At 40.6% G+C, this 25,184-nt stretch overlaps 1 protein-coding gene across 1 annotated transcript in view; it reads right to left on the bottom strand.

Annotated features, from left to right (window-relative positions):
- The window catches only part of itga9 (integrin subunit alpha 9), a 59,784-nt gene that overhangs the window by 8,506 nt on the left and 26,094 nt on the right, over positions 1 to 25,184 (bottom strand). Inside the window, exons 16-26 of the mRNA XM_023963183.1 lie at positions 15,205 to 15,357; positions 14,168 to 14,244; positions 13,720 to 13,867; positions 6,211 to 6,297; positions 5,994 to 6,073; positions 5,785 to 5,868; positions 5,336 to 5,444; positions 3,908 to 4,015; positions 2,727 to 2,852; positions 2,515 to 2,634; positions 2,350 to 2,445 (exon numbers count right to left, since the gene is read on the bottom strand). Of these exons, the coding sequence (XP_023818951.1) occupies positions 2,350 to 2,445; positions 2,515 to 2,634; positions 2,727 to 2,852; positions 3,908 to 4,015; positions 5,336 to 5,444; positions 5,785 to 5,868; positions 5,994 to 6,073; positions 6,211 to 6,297; positions 13,720 to 13,867; positions 14,168 to 14,244; positions 15,205 to 15,357 (1,188 nt within the window). The remainder of the gene's footprint in view (positions 1 to 2,349; positions 2,446 to 2,514; positions 2,635 to 2,726; positions 2,853 to 3,907; positions 4,016 to 5,335; positions 5,445 to 5,784; positions 5,869 to 5,993; positions 6,074 to 6,210; positions 6,298 to 13,719; positions 13,868 to 14,167; positions 14,245 to 15,204; positions 15,358 to 25,184) is intronic.

The following is a 25,184-nucleotide window of genomic DNA, read 5'->3' as shown; positions in this document are numbered from 1 at the left end:
TTGAGCTCTTTTTTCCCCACTTGTTCTGTCCAACAACTGATCAAACAGATGAGAGCTAAATGGCTTTTGTTCTGATCAGGTTTTACTATTACAATAAGTATATTCGGATAGCCAGGGTGTTGCTTGGGTGTGCCCGACCCAAGCAAATTTGAGTTCTTTTAATGGTGCGTTTACTGTCAACAATAATTCATAGCAACTATGAACATGGAAGTCATGAAATCAAAAGATTCTTCTCGAAAAAATGGTCTCAAACTAAAGTAAAGATTCTGTATTTTCATTAACTTTCACAACCGCCAGTGAAGAGCAGTTTTTATCACAGTTAAAGAAGATTTTTTGATCTGAAAATTGCGCTATGAACCAGCTGTTGTCCCAAATCCAAACGAAGTAGAACAAAGTGATCTCAGTCTTGCATAGTTTGCCAAATGAACGCATAGCTATGACCTCAGGCGATGGAATTTCACTGGTCATGTGCGTGCTAAGGCATTTGCATGTCCAGCAAAAAAAGCTGCTCTCTGACTTTCCAAATTTAACTTTTTGTGGCTCCCAAAGGCGAAATCCTTTCAACCTGGCTCTGCTTTTCCAAAGGTAAAAATGGAGGAAATGGTTATGCCCATAAATGCGCATTTTATATGGTTTGTTTACATGTCATGGGTGATTAAAGCCAAGCTTGACTTGCTGCGTTCAGTACAATCTGGCACCACAAATCTTAGTTTGGGCTCTGGGTTGGAGGGATCCTGAGGGAGAACATAACCATGTTTGCTAAAGCTCAGAGGCAGAGGTCACTGGATGGAGCTCACTCCTTAAGTGCTGAAAGAGCAGCTCCGCGTGGACATATTCATAGCAGGCCGGAATTTTTCCAGCACCCCGAGGAGCGCAGGGTCAGCCGGTCTGCAACCCTGTTGCCGCCGCAATCTTTCAAGAGGTGCCACCGTGAGCCTGTGGGGTGCTCAATATAATTATCAAATCTGATTTGGAGGGCTGTTCAATCACTCAGTAAACTACAGAGGTGGGGGGGGGGGGGGGAGTCTGCCCGTATGGGGGGGGGCAGCTAAAACAGCAGATCCAAGCTAAACTGCACTGCATGCCTGCAGACCCCAGCTGCTCCCTGAACTCACGGCCATGATGACCTCATAACGCTTAGGCGAGCTCAAAGATGGTCTAATCACAGCTAATTGGATTGATTTATTTAATGTGTTTTGTTCATCAAAAAAGACAACCTATGCATTGATTTTGTGTTTGACTAAAAAATAAAGTAAATATTTATTGTACCATTTATTAATTAAATGTATTTATTAGTTCTGTCGCACTACAAACCTAAAATAAAGAACTAGATTGTTTTTGTATTTCTTGTTTTTTATCGTGCAAAAATTTCACCTCAGCCACCAAAATATGCACACACTCAGTACCCCCTCCCCCCCACTAAAAAATAAAACATGACATCACACCGGGAGAAAAAAATTACCTTTAGTGCCTTCCACAAATTTCAACTGCTCTCGGGATTTTGATTCACTGCCTTCTAAGTGGTTGAGCATCATTGGGATGCTACTTGAGAAAAAATGTGGTTTTAAAGTTTATGCATTTTGAATGGCATTAGCGTTGTGAATTTGCAAAAGTGGCGTTCCTCTGGTGCTGTGAAACGTTCATCGGAATTTTGTCAAAATTTAATTCCTGAATCCTTGTCTCAAACTAAGACATTTATAATATATATTTTAACAGAATATTGTGAAAACGTAATACAGGAATTGTTGGCTCAAGCTGAACAAAGTGATATGACAAACAGTATGAACATATTAGGAATGTGGGCGTGGTTAACAAAAAAAAAAAAACTTTGTTGCCAAGGAAATCCAAAAGTTTACTATAGCTAATTCTTCTAAAAATCACTTTGACCTTTTCGTCCTCTCCAGGTGACCAAAAAGTAACATGGTTGCTAAGGAGATAAAACCAACGGAATAGCCGCCATTTAGATGTTAATTAATTTGTCACATGCAGCTCTGACCAGGGTGGCAGAGGGAGAGTGAGGGGCGGCGGGGGCGGGACATGTAGTGCCTTAAGAAAGATAATTTCCACAAAAACGTTTGTGTTGAATTAGAAATCAGAATTTGGGTGATTTAACATACTGCTGATAGCGATAATCTTAACAGTAATGAATTGTTTGTGCTCATTACAGTGCTTCACACGTTAGTTTGTGGTTTTTATTCACTGTATCCCTGATTTATAGATTCATTTAAAAAATCATAATCTGCTTTGTAGACATACTTTAACAAACTTTAAAACTTGTCTTTTTCCTTCTTTTTAATCTCAGCATTCGTCATAAAAATATGTGGTAATTTGAATTCACTTTCAACTTACGGAAATGTCATTCTGCAGGCCGTTCGGGACCTCTGCTGCCCTGTCGTTCACTTGAACGCTGCCTCTGGTCACAAACTGGATGACGGAGGAACTGTCCTGCAGGACGAGAGAGAGACGCGTTAATCAACAGTCGATTCCTTCATGGATTTGCAACAGGTGACTTACTCGTTTCAGGATTTCTGTGTTGAGGAGAAGTTTTAGATCTATGCTCAGAGCTTCATCTATGAACTGTGGACCCAAAGTGCAGGTGATGGTCATACAAGCTCTTCCAGGTCGGTCACAATCCTGGTGAAAGGAAGTCGAAAATGAGTCAGGTTGACTCTCAAGTCTTTTATTGTGAAGCTCAGTGAAGGCTAAATCCTTGGATGACTACGTACCAAGACTTTGCGGCCTGATTTGGTGAAAAAAGAAAAAATGGAGTGGAAGATGCTCTCCTTTTCCTGGGGGATGGTGCATGGGGTGGGATTCCTGTGAGGGGTGCAGTTTCCCCGACCAGCAGCCACCTGAAATGGGACGTTTTCATGAAAAAACAAAAACATAGGCGTTCTGACGGCCACTTTGATAAATAATCAGGCAGGTGTGTCGAGGAGGAAAAGCAGGATGGGTTGGAATCAAAAGTGCCGGCGCAGAAGGTCTGTCACTATGGCCCAATCCCACTATTGTTGTGGAGTCTCCAAGGCTCACAGGAAGGCAGTACCCCTCCCAGACAGATTTCCCATATGGAGTGATTTAGAGGTGTCCTCTTTACTGCCCAGCCCCCCGGGAGCACTTCCCCTTTCCCCTCTCGTCACACGGACCCAGAACTCCGGAGCGAGAGCTTTCCTCTGGGCTTCCTTGCTTTTGACTCCACTGTCCCCCTGCATGTCTGGCTTTTATTGCAGCATGCTCTCATGTTCTCATGTGTGTTAATGTTTTATCTTTAGCCTGCAAATCTCTATAAGTAGAATTTTCACCGTACATACTGAAGGTTTTTGTGCAAAAATAGTGCCAGTCGTGTAAATATTGCCCAACAAATCTGTATGAGTGTAAGAGGATCTGGCTATAAAATAGAAGCGAACAAATGAGCTGCGAGTCACAGGCTGGACGGTGTTAATGCTGTTTAAGAAAGACGCCGTCCCAGGTTTCGGGTGGTACGGGCCTTTAGCCAGCTCTGCAGGTGTCCTATTCCATTTTTGTGCAAGCTGTCTGATCCCATAAAAGTGATTCCAGATGGACTTTGGGAGGGCGGGACACACCAGCACTGTCTTCACAGTAAATACAATTAACAGCTTATGCTTCCTAATGACCTACGACCTAAAGGGAGCAATGCGGAGGTTGAGAAAACATCCAATCCCGGTGGGAGTATGGGGTTTCTTTATCTCAATCCATAATGCAAGGAAACAAAGTAGAAGGCCACCTCCAGTAGCCACCATGTCAGCAGTTTGGGTTAAGCTTTCACAGATCCAGCAGAGCCCCACGCTCAAATGCTTAGAACAGAAACAAGGCAGCCAGAGGAGAGTTGGAAAAATGAGCTAAAAGTGGGATTCTGCAGATGAACTCATGCTGCCGCTGCACTCACCTGAGTTTCAATAACGTGGAACATGTCAGGTCCGCTGCCAGCCAGCCGGTTAGGTATCCTGATGTCCACCGTGGAGCCTGGCAGCCTGCTGGGCCCCTTGTTTATCGCCTGGGAGCACATCACACAGAGACGAGGAGTCAGATGGAAGTTAGCAAAAGAACGACCGGGAAGAAAAACTGGGAACTATGTGTTGTCATCAACAACTGCGAATAAAAGTTTTCATGAAATTGTAACAACAATAAGTGCAAATCTCACCAACAAATCTCTCGTCGTAAAGATCACGACGACAACAATAAAATAAATAAATATTACATGATACAAAATTAAATCAAAACAAAATTCAAGAAACCAAAATACAATTTCAAAAAGTACTTCCCAGAAATCGCAATGAAATGTTAAAAAATGAAACAGGATAAGAAACAGGAAAAGGTAGGTACCATAGGACAACTCTAACTAGATGACGATCTTTTCTTTTTTTTCCAAATGCATCTTCAACGTCCACATACTTAAAGGTATTATGATTACTAACGAGCATATCCAGTATCGCATTTATTATTAACCGTCTATTTCTGGTATTCTTATTCTTGTAAAAAAAAAAAAGCCCATCTAGGGTCAAATTTTAGAAATTCGCTTCTGCTTTGAGAATTCTGATATGGCCATGGGACTGTTGTTTTGTAGAATGTCTATGACGTTTTTATAATTGTCTAGGGGTGTAACAGTTAATCGATTGATTATTAGATTTCTATTGCTAGGATCGAATCAGATCAATTTGTCTGAGGCAGAATCGAATTAACCAATACCATTAAAAAATCATTTCAAATGAGATAACTCGATAATCATATTAAAATCGGAAAAGACTATTTGGACTGAGACTCGGTAGGTTTAATTTACTATAACGTAAAAACGACCAAGTGCCATCCTAACACGCATGTGGTGGCAGCAAAAAATAATCTAGCTTTTATTCCAGTCCAGTGTGTGAAAACACTTTGAATTTAGCAAAGACATGTGACCTTACAGTGTGCTAGAAAGTTCTAAGAATGTTCCCTTTGGGTTCTTTGGATGTGGAAAAAAAACTGTGGACTGAACTTTAGGGAACTATAATTTTCCATTAGTTTTTGTTTACTTGTTTGTTTGTACACATATTTAATTTACACTTGATTATCTTGCAAGAAACACAAGGAATCTGGAAAACTTCACCTGCACTTTTCAGTACCAACTATTTCTCTCTGAGTCACACTGGTTGAAGTTTTGGCTAAAGATGTTCTGGATCCATTTTAGGTCAGTGAATCGGATCGAAAGTTAATCGAATTGGCACCACAAATATCGAGTTGAATCATTGTTAAAATGCATTGTTACACCCTAATATCGGTCCCTATTCAACAAATACATTTGAAGAAGAAATAAAAACAGACGCTGTGCTTGAAATACCTGGAAAGTCAGATTGAGAGGCTGAAAGTTGCATTCCATGTCTTCCAACAGAACAAAGCGCGAGGCGTCAATGGTGTTTCCGTACACAAAGGAGTTCGGTGTGACCATTCTGCAGACAAAAAACACTGTTCAGGTATAGGACAGAAGCTGATATCCACACATTACACACTATTATTAAAAAGATAAGCATTTTTATCAAAAGGACTGCAGCTTTGCTCTGCAGTCTCCTTAAAGAGACCAATCTAATCAAATGTCACTGACAGAACAAGGCCGCTTCACATCTCCCCTCTCCCTTTGAGAAGCAGAGTTATGATAAAGCATTCTCAGATAAGCTAATATCCCAAACAGAGAAAGACAGAGACAAATCCTCAAATGTGAGTGACTCATAAAATACGCGACAGCTTTAATCAAACCACCATTCCGATTATTCACACTCGTCTGCAACATACCCAGTGAGGGTGGTGTCGGTCTCATGGATCAGAGGGATGGAAAGATCTAAAAAGTTGTCGGAAAGTTTGTGCTCTGGATTGGCACTAAAAGCAAGAATACAGACGTTAAAGATAACAAAGCTGGAAAAGAAAATGGTACATTTGAATTTAAATGAATATTTTTTACTTGATAAAAAGTCTAAAGTAAAAAGTTAATATCTGGTTTCTACCTCTTTGCTTGAACTAAAAATTGCAGGGTTTCGTTGTCTCCAGAGAGCTTGCTTGTGTCAAAAATCACAGCAAAATGATACTGAAAGAGGAGAGAAGTCAGGAAAGGAAACAATTTAAAATGACTAAAAGGGAAATTTACTTTAAAACAGAAGTTTCTAAGGAGTGTTTTTCTCCAACGTTTAGCTCTGACTTTTGTGTAAAGTTCTATTACGTTACCTTCGTCTGTGCTCTCATAAAAGGAAATCCCACTCTGCAAACCAGGAAGTCCAAATCAACTAGAGCACAGGAAATCCCCTTGTCTTCCTGGAAAAAAAGAGATGGACATGGAGTGAGAGAAGGTGATAAAGTCAGACAAAGTGGAGACGAGGTCGGGTACATGAATGAAGACAGATGACAGGGTGAGGAAGAGGTTATAGACATCAGGCAAATGGCTTGACAAAGCAATCAGTTTGGATAAGCAGAGCCTGTAGGATGGAACTGCTGTCAGGGAGGATAAAACAAACTAAGACTTCAGCATCACAGCAGTTTTTTAAAACGATGTACCTGCAGACATTTGTAGAAATGTTATATATTTGTAAATGCAAGGGATGGAGAGTGAGTCTCCTCTGGGTCTCTATCAGGTTGAACAAAGACGTGCACAAAGCAGTGATGGCACACATGTTTTTAGAGGGTGGGTAATTGGACAGCCTCCAGGCCGTGTGTTTGGAAGCTTGTCCAAACAATATGGAGCTTTGCCGACTGCACTGTATAAACACTGAGGCCTTGACCCTAAGAGGAGGAAGAATTCTTTTAACAGACGTTTTCAGAGAGGCTGTCAGCTGGAACACAGATACTCCACAACTGTAAGGATGAAAAAGTGCATGTGGCTCGACTCCTGGAGTACTCAACAACGCCTTTATTATTTACGCAAAAACTAAGTTTGGCTCTGCTTAGGCGTTAGTCGCAACTGGGCAACTGTGGGTGGAAAATGGTCAAACCGATAAGGGACTACCCCGAAACTTGCACCACCGTATGGGTCAACCCTTCTTACGGTTGCATGTGACCCAGGCAGGGGTGGGCAAACTTCTTGTTTAGATGTAGTCTTGTAGTAAAGTAGTAAGATGTAGTAAGATGTAGTAAATTTAGTCTACATTCATTTAGTGTTGGAAGATTTGTTGTTTTTCTGGCATTCACGAGTGTCCTCAAAGTCGGATCTTAGTTTTTCAGATAATTCTAAAACCATATGAATGCAGCATTTGTCTGAGTTTGCATTTATCCCGGAGGGACAACCCATTGGTAAAATTGGCACTAAAATGAGAACAAACGCCAAAATTTTTAAAATAAAATTCCACAAAGTTTTGTTTTTAATATATAATTTCAATCAAATTTCAGAACCCTTTGTGGCCCGTGAGTCAAAAACTTTGCCCTCCCCTCGACTATGGCATTAAAAAATGAGTTGACACCGATCTACAACCCTGTGCAGACTTCAGCGTATAGGGTGGGGTTGCCCCATCCATCTTCATTAAATCGGTTCAAATAAGCTGTGCTATCTTTTGCTCAGAGACCTGCGGGGGTGTCTGTGGAAACAGAGGACCCCAGCATATCTGGCAATGCTGGAATTTCCTGTATTCCTCCATGCTGCTGTGCAAACACTGCTCGTCCCACGGGGCAGGGCAAAATGAGGGAGGTCAGCCTGTTTACCCGTCAGACCCCTGCTAGCCGTTGATTGAGAGCTGCGATTCATGCAGCGACAGAGAGGTGAAGTCTGTCCATTTTTCAGTTATTCCCTCCCGCTAACTTTCTCTGTTGGGAACAAAAAACTAACATGCTGGGATTTGGACTGTTTGAACTGCTTCATATATGACAACACTCAGGAGGACTGTTCTCTGCTTTTTCTACCAGTTTGATGTTTGGACATTTGGCCTCGCCTTACTGTACTGTCTCCAAACCTGTGTCATCATCTTGTAAATGAAAAGCGTCTTGAGATGAAGCTGTGGCTCGGGTTTTTCACAGCCTGTTGACTGCAAAGGGTCACTTCACAGCCAAGAAAATCAGTTAGGAAGATCTACGCAAACTCAAGCACATTCCAAACATCTAAGGTTGTATTTTTCTCCATTTTTAGTAGTAGTTGAATCACCTAAAGTCCCCACTCCGATCCTCTGTTGACCCATTTTCAAAGCGTTCCCGCTGGTCTTTAAATGATGATTACGTTGTTTTTAGCCAAAATCAAAAACTTTTCTAGGACATAGTTTCTGCAGGGTGACAGGAGTGTCCCATCATCCTTTTTGATTACATGCTCTCCCGCTGGCTTACAGCCCCTCACACCCCCAACTTGACGAGTGACCAACTTGGCGAGCGATATAGGAGCTGTCCAGCCGTACAGTTTGGGTTCTGATTGGTTCAGACGAGGAAAACCAAGGCCTACACGGACCTAATTGTCTGCAAGTGAATGCATCAGAATGGAGCGGAGCAGAAGGCTTGTGGCCCGCCCAGCGTATTTTCTACATCACAAATACAATCTTATTCAATCTGCTCCTGGTTCACAACGATTTGAATAAAGAAATACTCAGAAATGGACTTATAAGCTTGATTTTCTTTATATTTGTCCTCCATCGTCAGAAAAATGCCACAGGAACATGTCCACAACTCATCCAAAACACAAATTTCCTCTGATTGGGTCATTTAAAAAAAGAACACGTCCAGTAATGACTCTCATGAAAAATTTGAATTTGATTTTTCACTGTATTTTTGCATACTTATGTTACACTTGAGGAAAATTTTTTATTATCCACACACCCACTGATAAGTTCATATCTCCTGGTCCAACTGCTGTGTTAACATACAGCTGTTTACTGCCGTGTGGTTTTCTTCAAACGGGTCAGAATGTGGAGGGAGGTTGTGTTTTGGCTGGAAAACCCTCATCCAGCATCACCGCACGCTGTCTCCCACTCAGTGCAGAAGTCAAAAGACAGGATTTGAATGTTTAAAGGCTCTGCCTTCAACCCAGCAACATCCGTTCATGACTTCCTTTTTTCTCAAAACAGCCCAACAAGTATCAAGATGTAGACAAACGTGTATCCTGCAGCTGTCTACTTCCTGACAACACTGCAGGTCACTGCAGGCTCTAACCACCTTTCACTGAAAACTCCTGTATTTCAAAATGTTATTTGGGGGCAACACAGCTTCGAGCTGATTTGAACTGTAAGCACGAAAGAGCTCAGTTTGGGTTTCATTTTGTGGCTTAAGAGTTTGTAACCCCCCTGTGGCTGCGTGGGTGCCCTCCCACAGGCCAAAATCAGGAAGGTTAGAGCGATCGGCACTTCCAAACTGACTGTAGTGGTGAGGGTAGGAATGCACGGCTGGTTGTCTCGTCGGTTTCTGTGTGGCCCTGTCAGAAGCGGAGGACATGTTTAATGAACTCTGTGTCTCCTCAGATGGAGCCATTCAAACGTGAGCAGGACGTAGTGGGTGGAGGAAATAGACGAATGCTGACAAGATTTACAGTAAGAGATAAAACAAAGAAAGCACATAAAGACCGGGCAGCCCTTAGCTTCAGACTGAAACTCTGTAGTGGCTATCCAGTCCTGCTTTTGGTCCCCCCTTACTTGAGTTCAAGTGTAGGCAATGTTGCATTTAAAGAATATTATCCAGGCCAAACAATATTTTGAGTTTGTGATCCCATTTATTCAGGATAGGAATGATGAAATGAGAACATAATCTGGGGTGGAAATTATTACAAACAACATTGAAGACCAACTACAATGAAATTAGAGTTTTTTTTTATCATGTTCTGGAGGACAAATGTAAAGAACAGTCAGCTCACAATTGCATTTCTGAGTATTGAAATCGTTGTGAATCAGGAGCAGATGGAAAAAAATGACATTTAACAAAAAAGAGCGTAGTTGTGAGTATATAAGTGTCTGTCCACCGAAAAAAATACGCTGGACGGGCCACAAGCTCCCTGCTCCGGACTCTATGCAACGGTGATGGAAAGGGGGGCGGCGTTGGTCCCTGCCCACAATTCAGAGGCAAATTTCTAATGTGTTGTTGTTATTTTGGCTAAAAATGGCATAATCATATTTAAAGGACCACCGGGAATGCTTTGAAAATAGATCAAAAAGTGATGTGAGTGGGAGTTTAAAGGTATGAAGATAATAAAAACAAATGTCTTAGTGAATCAAATGAAGCAGTAACAACGGAATGACATCCCATCACCTAAAGGCCTTCTCTACACTGACCCCTGCATGGTCTTATAGACTCCACAAAGCCACCAATGGTTGTCAGAAATATAGGCTGCAGTGCATTGAAACAGCAGCACAGTGTTCCGTCACTGTATCGGGCTTCACCTTTTGTGGTCTTGCTGTTTTGAGCATTTCCTCTCAGCGCAACTTTCCATGTTTTTTGTTTTTTGGGCTGTTTAGTTCTAACAGCGACATCAATGAAACAGAAAAACATCAGAAATGTGTCATGTTCGCCACCTGGCGTATTTTTCCCTTTAAGGAAAAATGGGTCTGGGTTCTTATGGGTTCAATCCTCTTAGTAATGCATTGCGGATTTCACCTATCTCAGGTTATTTTTGGAACGTAACCCCCGTGATAAACGAGGGAACACGAAGTAATACCAAAAAAAAAACCTTAACCAAGTTATAATCCAAACCAAGACAAAGATTGGCTCCTGCAAAGTCATTTAAAAATGAAAGTAGATGGTGCATTTTACCAGGTAACCAGTAGGGTTTGTGACATTTAAAAAGTTAGTTTTTTTTTTTTTTGTGCTAATATTACCAAAGTTAAATGGTTTCACTTTACAGTGAGAATTGATGCTTTTACTTTTTTTGTTTTTGTGGTAAGTTTTATTACACACGACAACTGAAAAGCAGTTAATATGATAATTCTATTTATCAGGTTTCATGCTTAATCTTGAAATTTTGGGGAGATCGGTTTGATCATTTCATGTCCTGAGAAGACGGAAAAGCTAAAAAACTGACTTTAATAAGAAACCAATCAGAGGATTTTCCACATCCCACTTTCTTTTTCATTATTTGACATCCTAATCAAAACCTAGAGGCCTCGCTGGTCTGCACTTCCTTAAACAGGACACTCAATCACCTTTCCAAAAATTCAAACAAATTTCTTAGTAGTTGTTTCCATTGTTAATATGCCAGAAACCATAGAAAGAAAATCATCTCTGGTCAATGATGAAAGTACGACGGAGTAATATTTAAATTTAAAACCAATCCCAAGACATTTTACACAGAGAAGAAAGCTCTAATGGCTCTACAGCAGCCTCCAAGTCTGGCTGAGGTTAAGTCCCAGTTTCTGAAACATATCATCTCCACGACTTTCTGCCAGTTTTTATTGCAAGAAGCAACACAGAAATAACACAGCCTCCTCTTAAATATCACAGGGCAGAAGTTCTCTCATCTCTCATTGGAGAAAAGAGCTGAACTCTAGGAAACTGGGGTCAAATCATCACCCAAGATGTTTCCGCTACTAATTAGAAATGCTGCAAAGAGCATTGAGCAATAAATCTACTTAGTGGTCTTTTTGTAATCGTTTCAAACAGTTCACTTCCTGTTTCCTTTGTGCAGCCGGCCACCCTGACCTATCAGATTCCTCAGCAGCATGAAGCTCCGCGGCTGCTGCTGGTAAGATGACACTTTAGATTCATCAGATTTTTCTATGAAACTGACACTAACTCATTGTTTTTGGAATATTTTCCTGCAGCATGTCTTCTATTTAAATTCAATTTCTCCTTTGTCGGTGGTTTTAAATTCTTCCTCGGGCGGTGGGCTTTGTGGAGGTGGTCTTATCTGTCACAGGCTTAAAAAAAAGAAACAGAGGTAGGATAAACATAAGCTCCATTATGAAAGAGGAGCAACTTTCCTGATGGATTTTTTCTGAGAGTACTTTCCGACGTGGCATTACTCTAAAAAAAGGGACCCCATCCTTAAGGGGCCTTGCAAGAAAACAGTAAAGAAGAAGAAGAGAAACGAGGCCGCTACTGGAATCGTCATATTGTTTGGACGGATTTAAACAATTCTTGGGGAGTAAGGAGACATTTGCAGATGAAGTAAACGCTGAACATTTTCTGCCATACCTGCAAATAAAATGTCTCTATGAGTGCTTTCCACAACATAAGTAAAGCATTTTGGATGGAATATAAATCCCAGCCGTGGGAATCTTGACACGGTTTGTCCGTCTTGAGCGAGTCAGAGGAGTCTGACAGGTCAACCTGAGGAGCTTCCCTCTGAGATGTTCCAGCTGTTGGTGCTCTCGCTGAGGCTCCCAGCTTTGTTTTACTGCAAGCTTAAAACAAGCTGTGAGCTCATCGGCTCAAACGGCTGTCCGTCTTCATAATATACCCGCCTGTTTTTTCTTTTTGTGTTTTTGTACTTTGTTAAGCTTTTTGTGCTACACGTAGCCTGAAACAAAATAAAAAAAGATATACAAACACTCCACTTTTTGTGAATACTCACAAACATTTAGACCATAAATTCCCCAGAATGGAGCTTATAGTGACAGCAGCCGCATGGTTTATTATCAGGGAGGACATAGAGTCGCCCTGTTCCTGACTCCCTTTCCAGCAACTAATAATATTTACTTTTTACAGTGTAAATTATGGGTATGCACAGATAATTTATTTACTGCAAATGTGTTCAAGTGTGAAGTACTTTTATATAAAAATATTTAGATTTATGCAAGTCTACTGTGTGATCTTTAATCTCCCTCTTATGAGGCTACGGCCCCTCCATGGATCATTTTTAATCAAATGTGTCTAAAGAACCCTTTCATATTGTTTAAAAATATTCAATCTGAAGCATTACAATCTTGTCTAGATACTAAAATGTAATCAAATACAAAACTAAAATATTTAAGGTGAAGGTTGATTTTACTGTTATTATAACAGGAAAGTCAACAACAGACATAAACTAAGCATAACTGCATTTATGATTTATGTTGCTAAAAACTATGAATGCTTTATTTGCTTCAGAAGAAGTACAATGAGATTAAGATTTTCACGTACAACCGTATTTCTTTTAACAGTTTCAAGACATTTTCAGGAGCAACATCCCAGAAAGTTTCTCTCTAATCTTCAACGTTTATAAAATTAGCAAAAAAAAAAAACAACACTGCTCCAGAAAGTTGGAAAAAGTGGGTAAATATATGATTTACTATAAAAAACAACAACACAGAATGCTTTAAATATTGTACAAACAGCCAATAGGGCTCCTTCTCTTATCTCTAATATCTATTGAAACAAAAAGACCAAAGCTCCTGTTTGGTCACGACACAAATTGGCAGTCTCAAGCTAACACCAAAGCAAAGTGGTGGAAGAATGATGGTTTGGGCTTCTTTTGTCCCTTACATGTTGCAGCTGTAAAATGGTAATAAACTATTTGCCTAAATTATCATAGAAACTGAATTAAACAGCAAAAGAGCGCTTAAGGAGGTAACTCCAACGACCCCCTTAATGGTTAACACCCAATTATTTTATTAATGCAGAGTTACAGCTCATAATGTTATAAGTAGCTTACAAGATCAAAAAGTGTCCAAGTGTCTGTTTATGTAAAACCCTGCTTATGAACTTGTTTGCTGAATATTTTGACTGAAAAACCAAAATAAAACAAGTTTTGCTTCTTGTTTAAACTCCATTTTCATGCCTGGAGCCAACAAACAAACCACTGGATTACAGAGACAAACACGCACTCGAGTGAAAAAGCAGCAGGTTTCTCTGCGAAGCACAGACCTTCTGCCAGAAGTTGATGTAGAAAACCTCCCTGGAAAAGTTGAAGTGGATGTTGGTGTCGTAGGCGTCGTCTCCGGCGTTGGAGATGGTGATGTTCAGGGAGACGTTTCTCACTGCTCCCAGTGCCAAATGAGCTTTGACGTGCATCCTGTTTGGTGCAGAAAAGACATCTTTTATTTTCTACTTCAAAAAGAAAACCCGATTAATAACACATTTGCCCCTTTTTGGAGTCAAATACTGAAGAAAAAAAGCTTGTTAGCAGAGCAGGAATGAAGTGTTATTTTGTCTTTAGAGGGAAAAGATCCACAGAAAAGTAAGGAAACACTGTAACTATGGAAAAACTTGAACTTTCTCCAAGCAATGTGTCATGGATCCACACCCACAAGGGCCGTGACGTCACTCCTCTGACAAGAGGGCGATTCGAAACATCAAAGCTGGAAGTTTTTACCCAGAAAGCAGCAGTTTCCCATGAAGCCTCAGGTCTGCAGCGCAGTCGTCCGAAAGGCAGTTCTTCTCAAACCAGGTCTGAAGACAAAACAGTGAAAGAGGCGCTTCAGATGACCTCATGCACTACACTGACTCCATGATGAGACTAGAGGGCAGTGTTGGGTTGTCATTAAAGCTACCATCGAGTAGATTTTTACCCAAGAACCCCCCCAAATCTGTCTTAAGCCTCTATGATGAATCAAGGGGTCGATCGCTTTGAAGCTCCAGCATGAAAGGGAACCTGAGAGAACCGGTTCACCTCAGTAAATGGATTCTGTAGATTCCAAAAGACGCAAATCTGTCCTCTCTTCACCCCCCCCCCCCCCTCCGCCCCACCCCCCTCACAGAGACTGAGAAAACTCATGTGGAGAAAGTTAGAGGGGGTTTGCAAAGAAAAACAAATGAGCCAGTCATTTTGGATTCCACTCAAGAAAACCTCACAGACAAATCATTAGAGCGTTTCCTTCTCCCCTCCTGCAGCAGCAGCAGCAGCAGCAGCAGAGAGAAATAACTTTTGTTTTACAGTATATCAGGTGTGGGGAGAAAATTACTTTCAGCCCAGTCTACTATAGAAGTACATGAGCTAGTTTTGAACAGATGATTTACTATGGAAGCAAACTATAAATAAAACGAACAATGTCTGGACTCTTAGTCTGGAAAAATGTAGCTTTTTAAAAAAATATAAACTACAAAAAGTTCACTTTTAGTTGAACTACTTTGTGTTTTTTTTTTTAGGTCTGGGATATCTGATTTATAAATGCAATTGTAGTGAAATGCATACTGAAAATGTCAAACTCTTGAGAGTTATGGTGGGTTTCTCTAAATAACAATCTAAAAAAGATTTTTCCAGGAAATGAATTTGGCTTAATAAAGCTCGAATTGAACTAAAAACAAGTAAGTTCTGAAATGACATTTTTATCAGTAATAAAGACCGAAAAGAATAAAACATCTCAATTTGGGGCAATTATTCCTCTTTTTTTTTTTCATTCTACTGTTTACCTCATTCCTCACTGCGATCTTGTTTCCCTTCCTCCACCTCAGCACCGGCGTCAGAGCCGGCAGCTCCTGATCCGGGTCTCCGGTCAGTGCGTGCCTCCCCAGGCTGTAAGCCACCTCGAAGGTGATGGCTGTGAAGACGTCCTTCACGTCCTTCTGCAAACGACACAAACAACGAGGCTACTGAAAAGACTCCAGAAGCACTCAAACCTATCAAAGACATAGCTGCGGTGTGTCTGGATCCTCAGAGGAGTAACATCTTTTTCTAATTGATACTCAGTACAGAGACTGATTACGCTGCAGATTATCACGCTCATAAAACAGTCTGTTATCCCAGTTATCAAGATGCAAAAAGGTCACAGGGTTGGATGCAAGACGATTAAAAGATCCTGATGAAATTGGATTTGTATGGATCGCTGACACATTGACTTTTGTCAATTACCTAATGGAGTTATCTGATGGTTCAGAGACGACAAAGCAGAGAGTTTAATGTGATCCAGTCCCGATTTTCTGGACCCACACGGGAAAAAACTTTCTTGTTTTTGCCTCTTTGAAGGCAGTGACTCCAAGCTCACTATCTAAAAGCTGCAGCTGTCTAACTGGTGTCCACTGACATGGAGCCAAGCCCACAATGTCAATATGAAGCACTTCCCCGTGTCTTTCCGTGCTCATTAGCACTCGTGTTTTTCAGCGCCTTCTCTGTTTTGGCCATGAGCACAGCGTTTTCCACCGTACACCCACCCATCCTCTTTCATCAGGCAGGCGCAGGGCCAGTCAGTGCTTTGAGCTTGTGCGGCACCGCCAGTGTCGAACCCACCCTGAGGATCAGCAGGGGGGATGTTGGAGCAGGAAAGAGCCAAAAACAAAAGCTTCATTTAGTGAACGAAGCTGCACAAAGATGTAAAAATAACCTTGATGTTCCACTGAATTCATTTCTACAGACCTGGGGTTTGCAACTATTGACACTTAGTCATTTGGCTCCATTTTTTCCTGACAAAATCTGACTTCACTGTTTAGAAAAATAAGACACAGATTTATATTTATGTTATGGTTTCTGTTATCATAAATATAAGTGCACTGTTGCTTTTTTTGGGCATAAATCAAACATAAAACGTAAAGAAAAAAAATAGCCTTTAAAAAATATCAGTTAAAAAAAGAACAAAGGCGTAGTTTATTGTACCGTTTGGAAAGTGTACATTTAACTAAGTAAAGGGAAATCTGAGACAATTATGTGTCCATTACTGTATTTTAAAAATAGATAATCCGGACTGCCATAAATCAGGTTGTGGTCACTGACCCTTAAATCGATTTTCTGTGGTTAATAGGGCACAAACTTTGATCTATTTTTTTTTAACAAAGGGTTTAGGAGCCACCTGTGGTTCCGGAGCTGCAGGTTGCAGCCCCTTGTTATCTACAGATGAGTTCCACCATCAAAAGTAAAGCATGAACATCACCCTCCTGCCCTCACGCTACGAGCAGAAAACCACAAAGGAAACGAGAAGCTAAAAACTTCCTGGAAAGCAGATGAAGAAATCGCCAAACCTCCGAGCTCCGCTGTGGTGCAGCAATTCAGCAGCTCGACTTTCAAGATGTGTGATCATTTCTAAATCTACAAGATACTTCCTTTTTTTTAAAAATCCGGAAACTTAGTTCTGCTTCTCGGCCGTTTCCTCACTTGAAATCTGTAACATCGTGTAGCAACACTTGAACTCCAAGACTTTTTCAGCAAAAACGCTGATGACAAAAAGGCAGACTCACAAATCCAGTTTCATTAACTGGTCACTACATGCTATAGTCCATCAAAGTCATTCTGTGACCCTAAGCTGAAGATGTTCACCTCACATCGAGGCACAGAGGCTGCGTTTTTCCAGAAGGGTCTGCCCGCCAAACGCGAAGCAATCATTCAGTGATCGACACATGCCGGTGCGCTCTGAGGGACGGGCAAAGCCTTCTGGATCAGTAGCAGTTAAAACAAAATGCTTGAAATGGCCCTTGTCCACTGGCCTCTCAGTGAACTGACCTCCTGGGAGAAGACGGCTGGAGTTCCAGCCCCATGCTGTTTATCTCACATTTTCACATGCCCCTTGGGGAGGCAACAGTAGCCCTAGGGGCTTTATTTAGAAAAGAGTGTTTTGATACAAAGACCATTCAAAAGGTGGAGCTAAAACGTGTCTCATTTCCGTACAAAAAATCTACTTTTTTTCAGTCAGTTTGGTTGTTTCTTTTGGATCAGAGATCCTAAAGCTTGAGCTGATGCCTCAGGAAGGGTCATTGTTTGCCCCAACTTAAAGCTCTTGTGTTTTTTGGCTGCAGCTGAGATAGAAACTGGTTAACTTTATAACTCCATGGAAAGACATTCAACAATACAATCCCCACACCCAGAGAAGTCACTTCCGTGGCTCACAGGGAAACCCTGTGTTCACTCGCATCAAAAGGCGTGCACCGAGGGGGCGGAGTCTAGCATCGGAGATCAAATAGAGAAACGAAATGGATGGGAATTCTGAAAACTGAACCCCAACATTTAAAGTCCTATATTTACCTCATAACAGAAGCAGCTCTGTGAGGATCTGCTCACATCATGTGGAAAAAAAGAAAAGTCTGGAACCGTAACCTCTATGAACTCATGGTAAACAAACTCCCAACATTCAATATTAATTGATTGATAGGCTCATTTCAAGCTTTTGTTTCAGCAATAAAAACAAAGATTAAAAAAAATAGATCAAAACAGTCAGAAAACAGAGTTTGAACCATCTCATATTCACTTTTCTGACTTTGAACTATTACCATCCGGACGACGCTTCAGAGCAGCCAAACATAAAACCAACAGATACAGGAACTTGTTCGTTCCATCAGCCATAACACTGCTGAACAAACTGTAAATGGTCTAGAGCAAGTCTCTCTGGTTGTTATTTTTTGTGGATGTTGTCTTAATGTGTATTTTTATTCTGTTGTTTTTCTTTTTGTTGTAGCTCTGGGCTCCTCAGCCCAAGACAAATTTCCCTCACGGGACAGTAAAGTATATACTGATTGATTGATTGATTGAAAATATGCTCAAACTGTGTCTTCAATACTTTTTTAGACTTTTTTTTAGTTGATTTTTTGGATGATTTATCAAGTAAAAAGTGCTTATTGATTATCCTCAGAAGACATATTACACAATTGCAGAAATTATAGTTCCTTCTTCTATCGTCTTTAGTTATGAGAGCTTCTACACCCACGCCTACACCCTGTGTTGGAGTAAAAACTGTACCCCTATTTAATTCAACAAAGTTCATTGTGTCTACAAAATTAACCGAGTTCTTAAAGTTATTTTTTCTCAGACACGGTTTGTGTTTGTCACATACCTGACATGTTTCGGCGGAATCATTTCCGCCTTCATCAGAGTTGTCCTGAAACATGTCAGGTAAGTGACAAGCACAGACTGTGAAGCCCTATTTATTTGGAGGATTTTCTGATCTGTGACTCTGCATGCAGAAAAGATGCTAAAAGAATTCTGCAGGGTTGCTCAAAAATAACCTGAGGACTAAATCATTTACTAAATGATTTATCAGTTTGACTCTGTTGCCAAAAGAACTTCTAAAAAAACCAGCTGTTTTACAGCAAGTCCAAACATAAATTTTCAAGTATAGAATAAAGAACATGAACGCTCCAACACATATTTTATGGCGCACTCGATACAAGCACTTCCTCCCTACATATTCATTCCTTCATTCACAGAATGCATGTTTTCAGAGAAAATAACTGGTAGTTACAACATTTTGTCATTGGAGAACGAAGTTTTTTTTCCTCAAAAAGCTGTTTTCGAGCCTGTGGGAATCAGTTTTGTTTGATCAAACGGTGCTTTGCTCTTACTTTTTTGCTGCCTGTTAGCTAACACGTCCCCTGTGTTTCTACCACTGCATAAAGTTTTTTTTTAAAACTCACCGCATCTTGCAGGTTTACCCGATTTCCCCTCGTGCTGTGCACTTTGATCTAACACATTAATCCCATTGTGAGATGGCAACACCCCAAGCTTCCCACTTCCTGCACAGCCAGCAGCTCCACCGTTGTGGGTGCGGGGAGGCTGACGTCAGGCTCCAGAAGGCGGCGGATGCTACGCTCCACTCCCGGCCAAAGCATAAAAAACATAAAGTCTAAGCCTGGTCATGGGAAATCTTTATCAACGCATGAAGGAAACACTCTTCTTTACGGACAGTGCATGTTTGGAAAGCTTTCAGGTTGGGGGCCTTTCATTCGGGGGCTGAAAGCCAGGGACTCTTAAGTGGAAAAAGCTTTGAGCGTTCAGTTATGAATGGATCCAGCCTGTCAATGGGTTAGGGGTTGTGTGGGCTCAGTCAGAGATGAGCTCAAGTTGGAGTCATAAAGTGTAATGAGGGCAGCATATGGGAGTCATTCAGGAAGGAAGATTGTCCCTGCTGACACTTTGTTGAGGATCAGCTCAGAGGAACTCTGAGACCCAATAACCAAAAATGAAAACGTCTAAAGCTAATTCACCTTTCTTTAAGTTGCAGATATTTTTATAAAGGACATCAACATTTTGATGCCCATTTACGTCACATCTGCAGCAGACTTCAATCACAGCAAACATCCTGCCCAGAGAGTCCCCAGAGAGCAACTCCTCAGGTCAGATTGTTGTTATCAGCGGCAGGATATTTATTTTTTTAAAATCTTTATAACTTCCTGCTGGGACGCTCTCAAGGACTTCTTTGTGAGAAGGCGCTCAGCTTGTGGCTTTTGACTTCTATTGTTCTTTTGGCTTTTTGTCCAACTTTACAGCACTTAGGTTAGGTTTTGTCTCAAGAAACTGCTTTTTAGTTGCTTTCTTATAAACGTTTTTTTTAAATTAAATTAAGCTGTAACTAACCAAAGTCTTGGAAAAGTAAATGACCAATCTAAATATTACAAAAAAAGAAAAAGAATGAAACAAAAAGCAAAAATGTGACTCTGACAGAAAACTTTGATAAACTATAAACTGCAGCTCAACATTTGCATTATTTAAACTGCATAAAGCTGCCAATTCAGGTGATTGTAATCACTACCATCATCCCAGTAATGAACATCTTTCATTCTACTTCTTTATTACAAGCTTATATTCTCAAACTATTCATTCCAAAACTTTTAAACAATGGCAGGAATGAATCACCGCTCCTCTGTAGCATGTTCTGCTACAAAAACTATTTTTTTACTGAACAAGGACAAAACAATGTGTCTAAAACCGAATGAAGAAATCCAGAGCAGAACTCAGGCCAAATATCTGCAACAAGCTTTGGTTCCTAATCAACGTGAGTCATATTTACTTAAACTTACTGGAAAAGATTTCGCTTTGCCTGATGTTGCCAGATGGAGGCAGAGTCTCAGATGTGTGTCCAGATGTTAGTCCGTGTTTAAATTCACACTAGATTTGCAATGAAACCTTTGGTTCTCAATTAAAACAACACAGATGCACATTTTAGAAGCTAATTTGTCCCTAAAAGAAGTAAAACATCCCTGTTAATGTTAATAAACGGAATAAAAATGGGAAGATTGTACATTTATGGATTGTTTTCCTATTTAAGTTGAGTTTTTCTTGGTTTTATCTTAATCAGGCTTTGCTTTTTGTTAAGGTTCTGTTCTGTTTTTCAGGTTTTCTAAATGTTCAGACCAGGTTTCAGGTATTTACCACTTCCACTGCTGGACCTCATACTTTCAGTTGCTTTTCTAACCCAGCTACACCAACAAGGTAAAAATAAGAAAAGGTTGTTAAAGCAGTCATAAAATCTAGAAACCCCCATGTTGATTAAACTATTAACATTTAATTTTTTATAAACCTATACAACAGAGTTGTCAATACAAGTTCCATTCTTTTAAAAACTTCCTGTAATATTTTCTTTCAGTTGGTAAACTGTAAAGTTTTGGGGGCAGAACTGTTGGCGCAGAGTAAACCTTCCCATCATCCCACTCTCTCCCGCCAGTCCCTCACACCACCGGCGCAACAAAAATGGCGAGCAAAAATGCAGATGAGGAAAACAAAGTTGTACATGGATTTATTTGTCTACAAGTTAGTTGTCTATGTACAAACGCCATTATTTTTGGTCTGCTGCTGATTCACAAGAACTTGAATAAAAAATATGGAGAAATCAAATTTTAAGCTTCATTTTGTTTCTGCTGCCGTGGCGCAGAAGTAGGGCGGTCAACCTCTGATGGGAATATTATAGGTTCGATTACCGCCTTGCCGCCCATGTATGGAAGTGTCCTGAAGCAAAACACTGAATCCCCACCTTGCCTCTGGTGGAAGGTTGGTTGGAGTTTGTAATTTACCATTTACCATATGTCCTCCATCATCAAAAAAAAAGGCCACAAAAACATGTTAACATCTTCATCGGAGTGGGTCTTTATATTTTATTTTACTTTAAATTGTCAAACTTGTGATTTCCGTGCTTACATTTTACTAGTGATAAACAATAATACTAGCAGACATCGTGACACTAATCATCCCTTATTTAAATGTAAATTCTCTACCTTAGCAGGTTTTCAAAAGACAGTAACTTATGATGGAGAATTGGTAAACGGCACTGAATGTCTGAGGGATTACTGTTCTAAGGTAAGGGATTACTTTTGATTACTTGTAAGGTAATATATATTTTTGTTTCCTATTAATAACTGTTTATATTTATTTACCCAAAAGAATAATGTAATACAAAAAAAACACTACAGTAAAAAGTTACACCACATAGATTAATGTTAGCGAGCAAATTGAAAGCTTGATAAAAACAGGAAGAACCCAGAAATGTTCTGGCACAATAACTCTTCTGTAACGGCAGTTCTAGATAGAGCTGTCGTTTCATATCAGGGCAAAGTCAAGAACGTTGTGCTTATTCACATGAAGAGATAATGCTGTGTCTGAAAAAGGTCTGTGAATTTGACAAACGTCAGAAGACAAAAGCTGCAAAGTTCCTGTCTTCATAGGAGAGAGCATCATAGGAACGACAGGAAATGTGCATTAGCTGCATCCTCACGCATGAGGCCACCAAAAACATCCCTAAATACTGTGTAGCTCAGTTTGTTCACTCACAAAAAACCTTTTTGCATGCCCCAAACCTGCAAAAAATAAAAAATAAAAATAAAATGCAAAAGCACGCGGTTGCAGCATTTTTTTAAAGTTAAATCACTTCTTGTAAAGATCTTGAAGAATTCCATGTTTGTGTATTTGTGGTGTTTTAAAACAATGCTCGCAAAAATACGGGAAACTTTTTATGATTTCTTACACGCATCATAAAGGAATTCGGCATCTGACCCCTGAGCAGTTGCAGCTGCAGCTGGGACTTACAAAGGAGCCGAGAAAAGGTGCCTCACTTCCCTAGTGGAAACTGGCAAAAGGAATTGGTTTACTCCTCAAACATACCAAATTCATCAACGTGTTATTTTTACTACATTCTATCAGCAGCAGCTTGATTTAACGCCAATGCTAACAATAAGAGCTTTATTGTAAATTCTGGATGTGGAATTCAGCTCGACAAATACACAGATGTCTTCCTTCAGGTCTCCTCGCTGCGGCTCTTAGCACTACTTTTCTGCTTTATCATTACATTTGTGTCTGACCTAATACTGATAAGTTGCTCTCCAGCAGCAGAAGCAGAAACTTGAGTGCACGTGTGAGCAACAGCAGCCGAAAAATGTGGACATCTGTGAGCTCCAGTCATTGGGTTAATGTTTGATTTAAAAGAAAGAAATGAAAGTGACTTAAACCAGAAGGTGATTATTGTGGACCTGCATGTGAAACTTTGGAGTTGGAAAGCATCTGCAGACGTTCAGCTGTTTTACTTAAACGACCACGTGAAGCAGACCTGCTGCAGGAAAAGAAAGCAAAGAATTATGGCAGAAGTCCTTGTAAGGAAGCAGCTTTAAAGGCTAGAAAGAAAGCATAAATATGTCAGTTTCATCCTCCTTATAAGTGCATTATTTTTAAATCTGTAAAAGGAAAATGGGGGCAGAAGAAGAAGGAGAAGTCAATGTGAAGTTGGAAATATGCGAGTGGTTTTCCAGGTTTTTTACAGATTTATAACTGAAATTCAGGCTGATATTAAAGGCAGAAGATTGATTTGAATGATTTGAAGAACCTGGATTTAAATGAGGCTAAATTAAATCAGCCAAGGGCGATAACTCATAAAATTATCTCACTGAAAGCTTCAGTTTTTTCTTTTTTTGAATACTTGGGTCGGAAAGAACAACAAGCTTCTGAAGACTTCCTGCCTTCAAGAGATTAGCTTCCTTCAACGTTTTGATTAATCGTGTCGCGGCATAAACAGGAAGCCTGTCATCTGCACTAATAACCAGTTATTTTAGTTTAAAAAAATAACAAAAACACAGTTTCGTAAGTTTAGATTTGCCACTGTGTTTAGCTGCAGATGTTTTTTTTAGCCGGTCAAATAACTGGACTGATGGATGAGATATCAACAGGGAGGATCTGCTCCTTTCTGGTGATGGAGGAGGTCTCCAGATGCTTCCTGCAGCACTTTTTTGTCCCTGTGGGTAAATCTATTGTTTTTAGACAAAACGCTGATAAAAAATGTGTCAAATTACTTGACGAAGATCCAGGAGGATGCATGTGCAGGACATAAACAAACAGCCCGTGCTCTGTTTGGAAGCCGAATTTCCTTTATGGCTGGGGCCAGTCTGCCGAAGCAGGAAGCAGAATCTGGAGACGACGTACGTGAGCAAATGTGTCGAATGGTGGGAAATGATAACAGCGTCTTCGCCAGATTGTTGGGGAAGCATCACAGAGACACATGGCTGAACCACAGGCAGCACTTCCAACCCCGGCAGTGAGCGTTCCACGGCTTCCCTCTGCAGTGGAAGTGGGAATCACGGTAAGAGCAGCTCTGTCATTGTGGTTGGACTTGGCCACCCATAAAGTTGCCTTGTGGTGGCATCCTGTGGCAGCAACGTGGCCCAGAGGCTGCAGAAACGCTGCCCAGAAGCAAACTCTGCCAAGATTAACAAACCATCGAGGGTTCACCATGGCAACGGAGTAAATCTATCAGAAAATCACTTCACTTAAACATGCATGCATGTAGGAGAATTGGATTTGCAAGAAGTTTCTGTGCAACCTCTCACGCTGTTGCAGGCGGCCATGTAGGGAAGTCCTGATAAAAATATGACCTTGGGCTAAATTTAACCCAGATAGCTCCTCTTTAAAATCCCACAAATGCTAATAACAATAATAGCTTCAGTCAACACATTGCAATGGGCATATTTCTGATGAAATTTTCCACTAGATTTGCCATCACGGCACACTTCTTTAAAGTTTTTTTCCAAGATCTTTTCCTAAACTCTTCACAAATGGCTGCTTAACTTGCTGCATGTATAACAGAAGACAGCTGGCTTTGATTACCTTGCTGTTTTATTTTTTCACTGCATCAGCTCTCTTGGCCAGAGCTGAATGAAAGAGAGGGAAAGGGGGGTGGATGCTATAAAGGGAAAAACATATTAGCGTTGAATTCTAAAGAGTTAAACAAAGCCGGCAGTGTGGCAGTGGCTGTGAGACTTCGTCTGGAGACAAAGTCTGGCGGCAGCGACAGGAACTCGGGCTTCACTTGGCCCTTAGAGTTTCCTCTTTCTCCATGGAGAGGAGACCGGGGTCAAACCATGAGCCCATTTTTAACCTTCACTCGGGCTTATTCTCAAAAAGAGCGCTGGTCACGTGCGGTCAGGTAATCTGTCCATCATAAATAAAATGTGAAGAGCACTGCCTGTCAGTGCCGCTGTGTATTTTCAGGCTGGCTTGGAAGCAGATTCACATCAGATGAGTCACATTTTCATCAAACAACAGACCAAATACCTTTAAAAGCTCACATGAGGAGAAGAAAGTTTACTTTTAGCAGATCAGCAGCGCTTTCAAGATCCACTAAAGTCATTTTTTGATTTATTTAAGTTTCAATTATGATTAAACTATGATTAAAACCTGTCGTTTTCAAGGACATAGTTTCTGCAGAGGTGCAGGAGTT

The sequence above is a fragment of the Oryzias latipes genome, chromosome 15 (assembly GCF_002234675.1).
Source record: "Oryzias latipes chromosome 15, ASM223467v1".
In the NCBI taxonomy this organism is placed as follows: domain Eukaryota; kingdom Metazoa; phylum Chordata; class Actinopteri; order Beloniformes; family Adrianichthyidae; genus Oryzias; species Oryzias latipes.
Note: the sequence above shows the minus strand (reverse complement) of the source record. Positions and strands in the feature narration are given on the sequence as shown.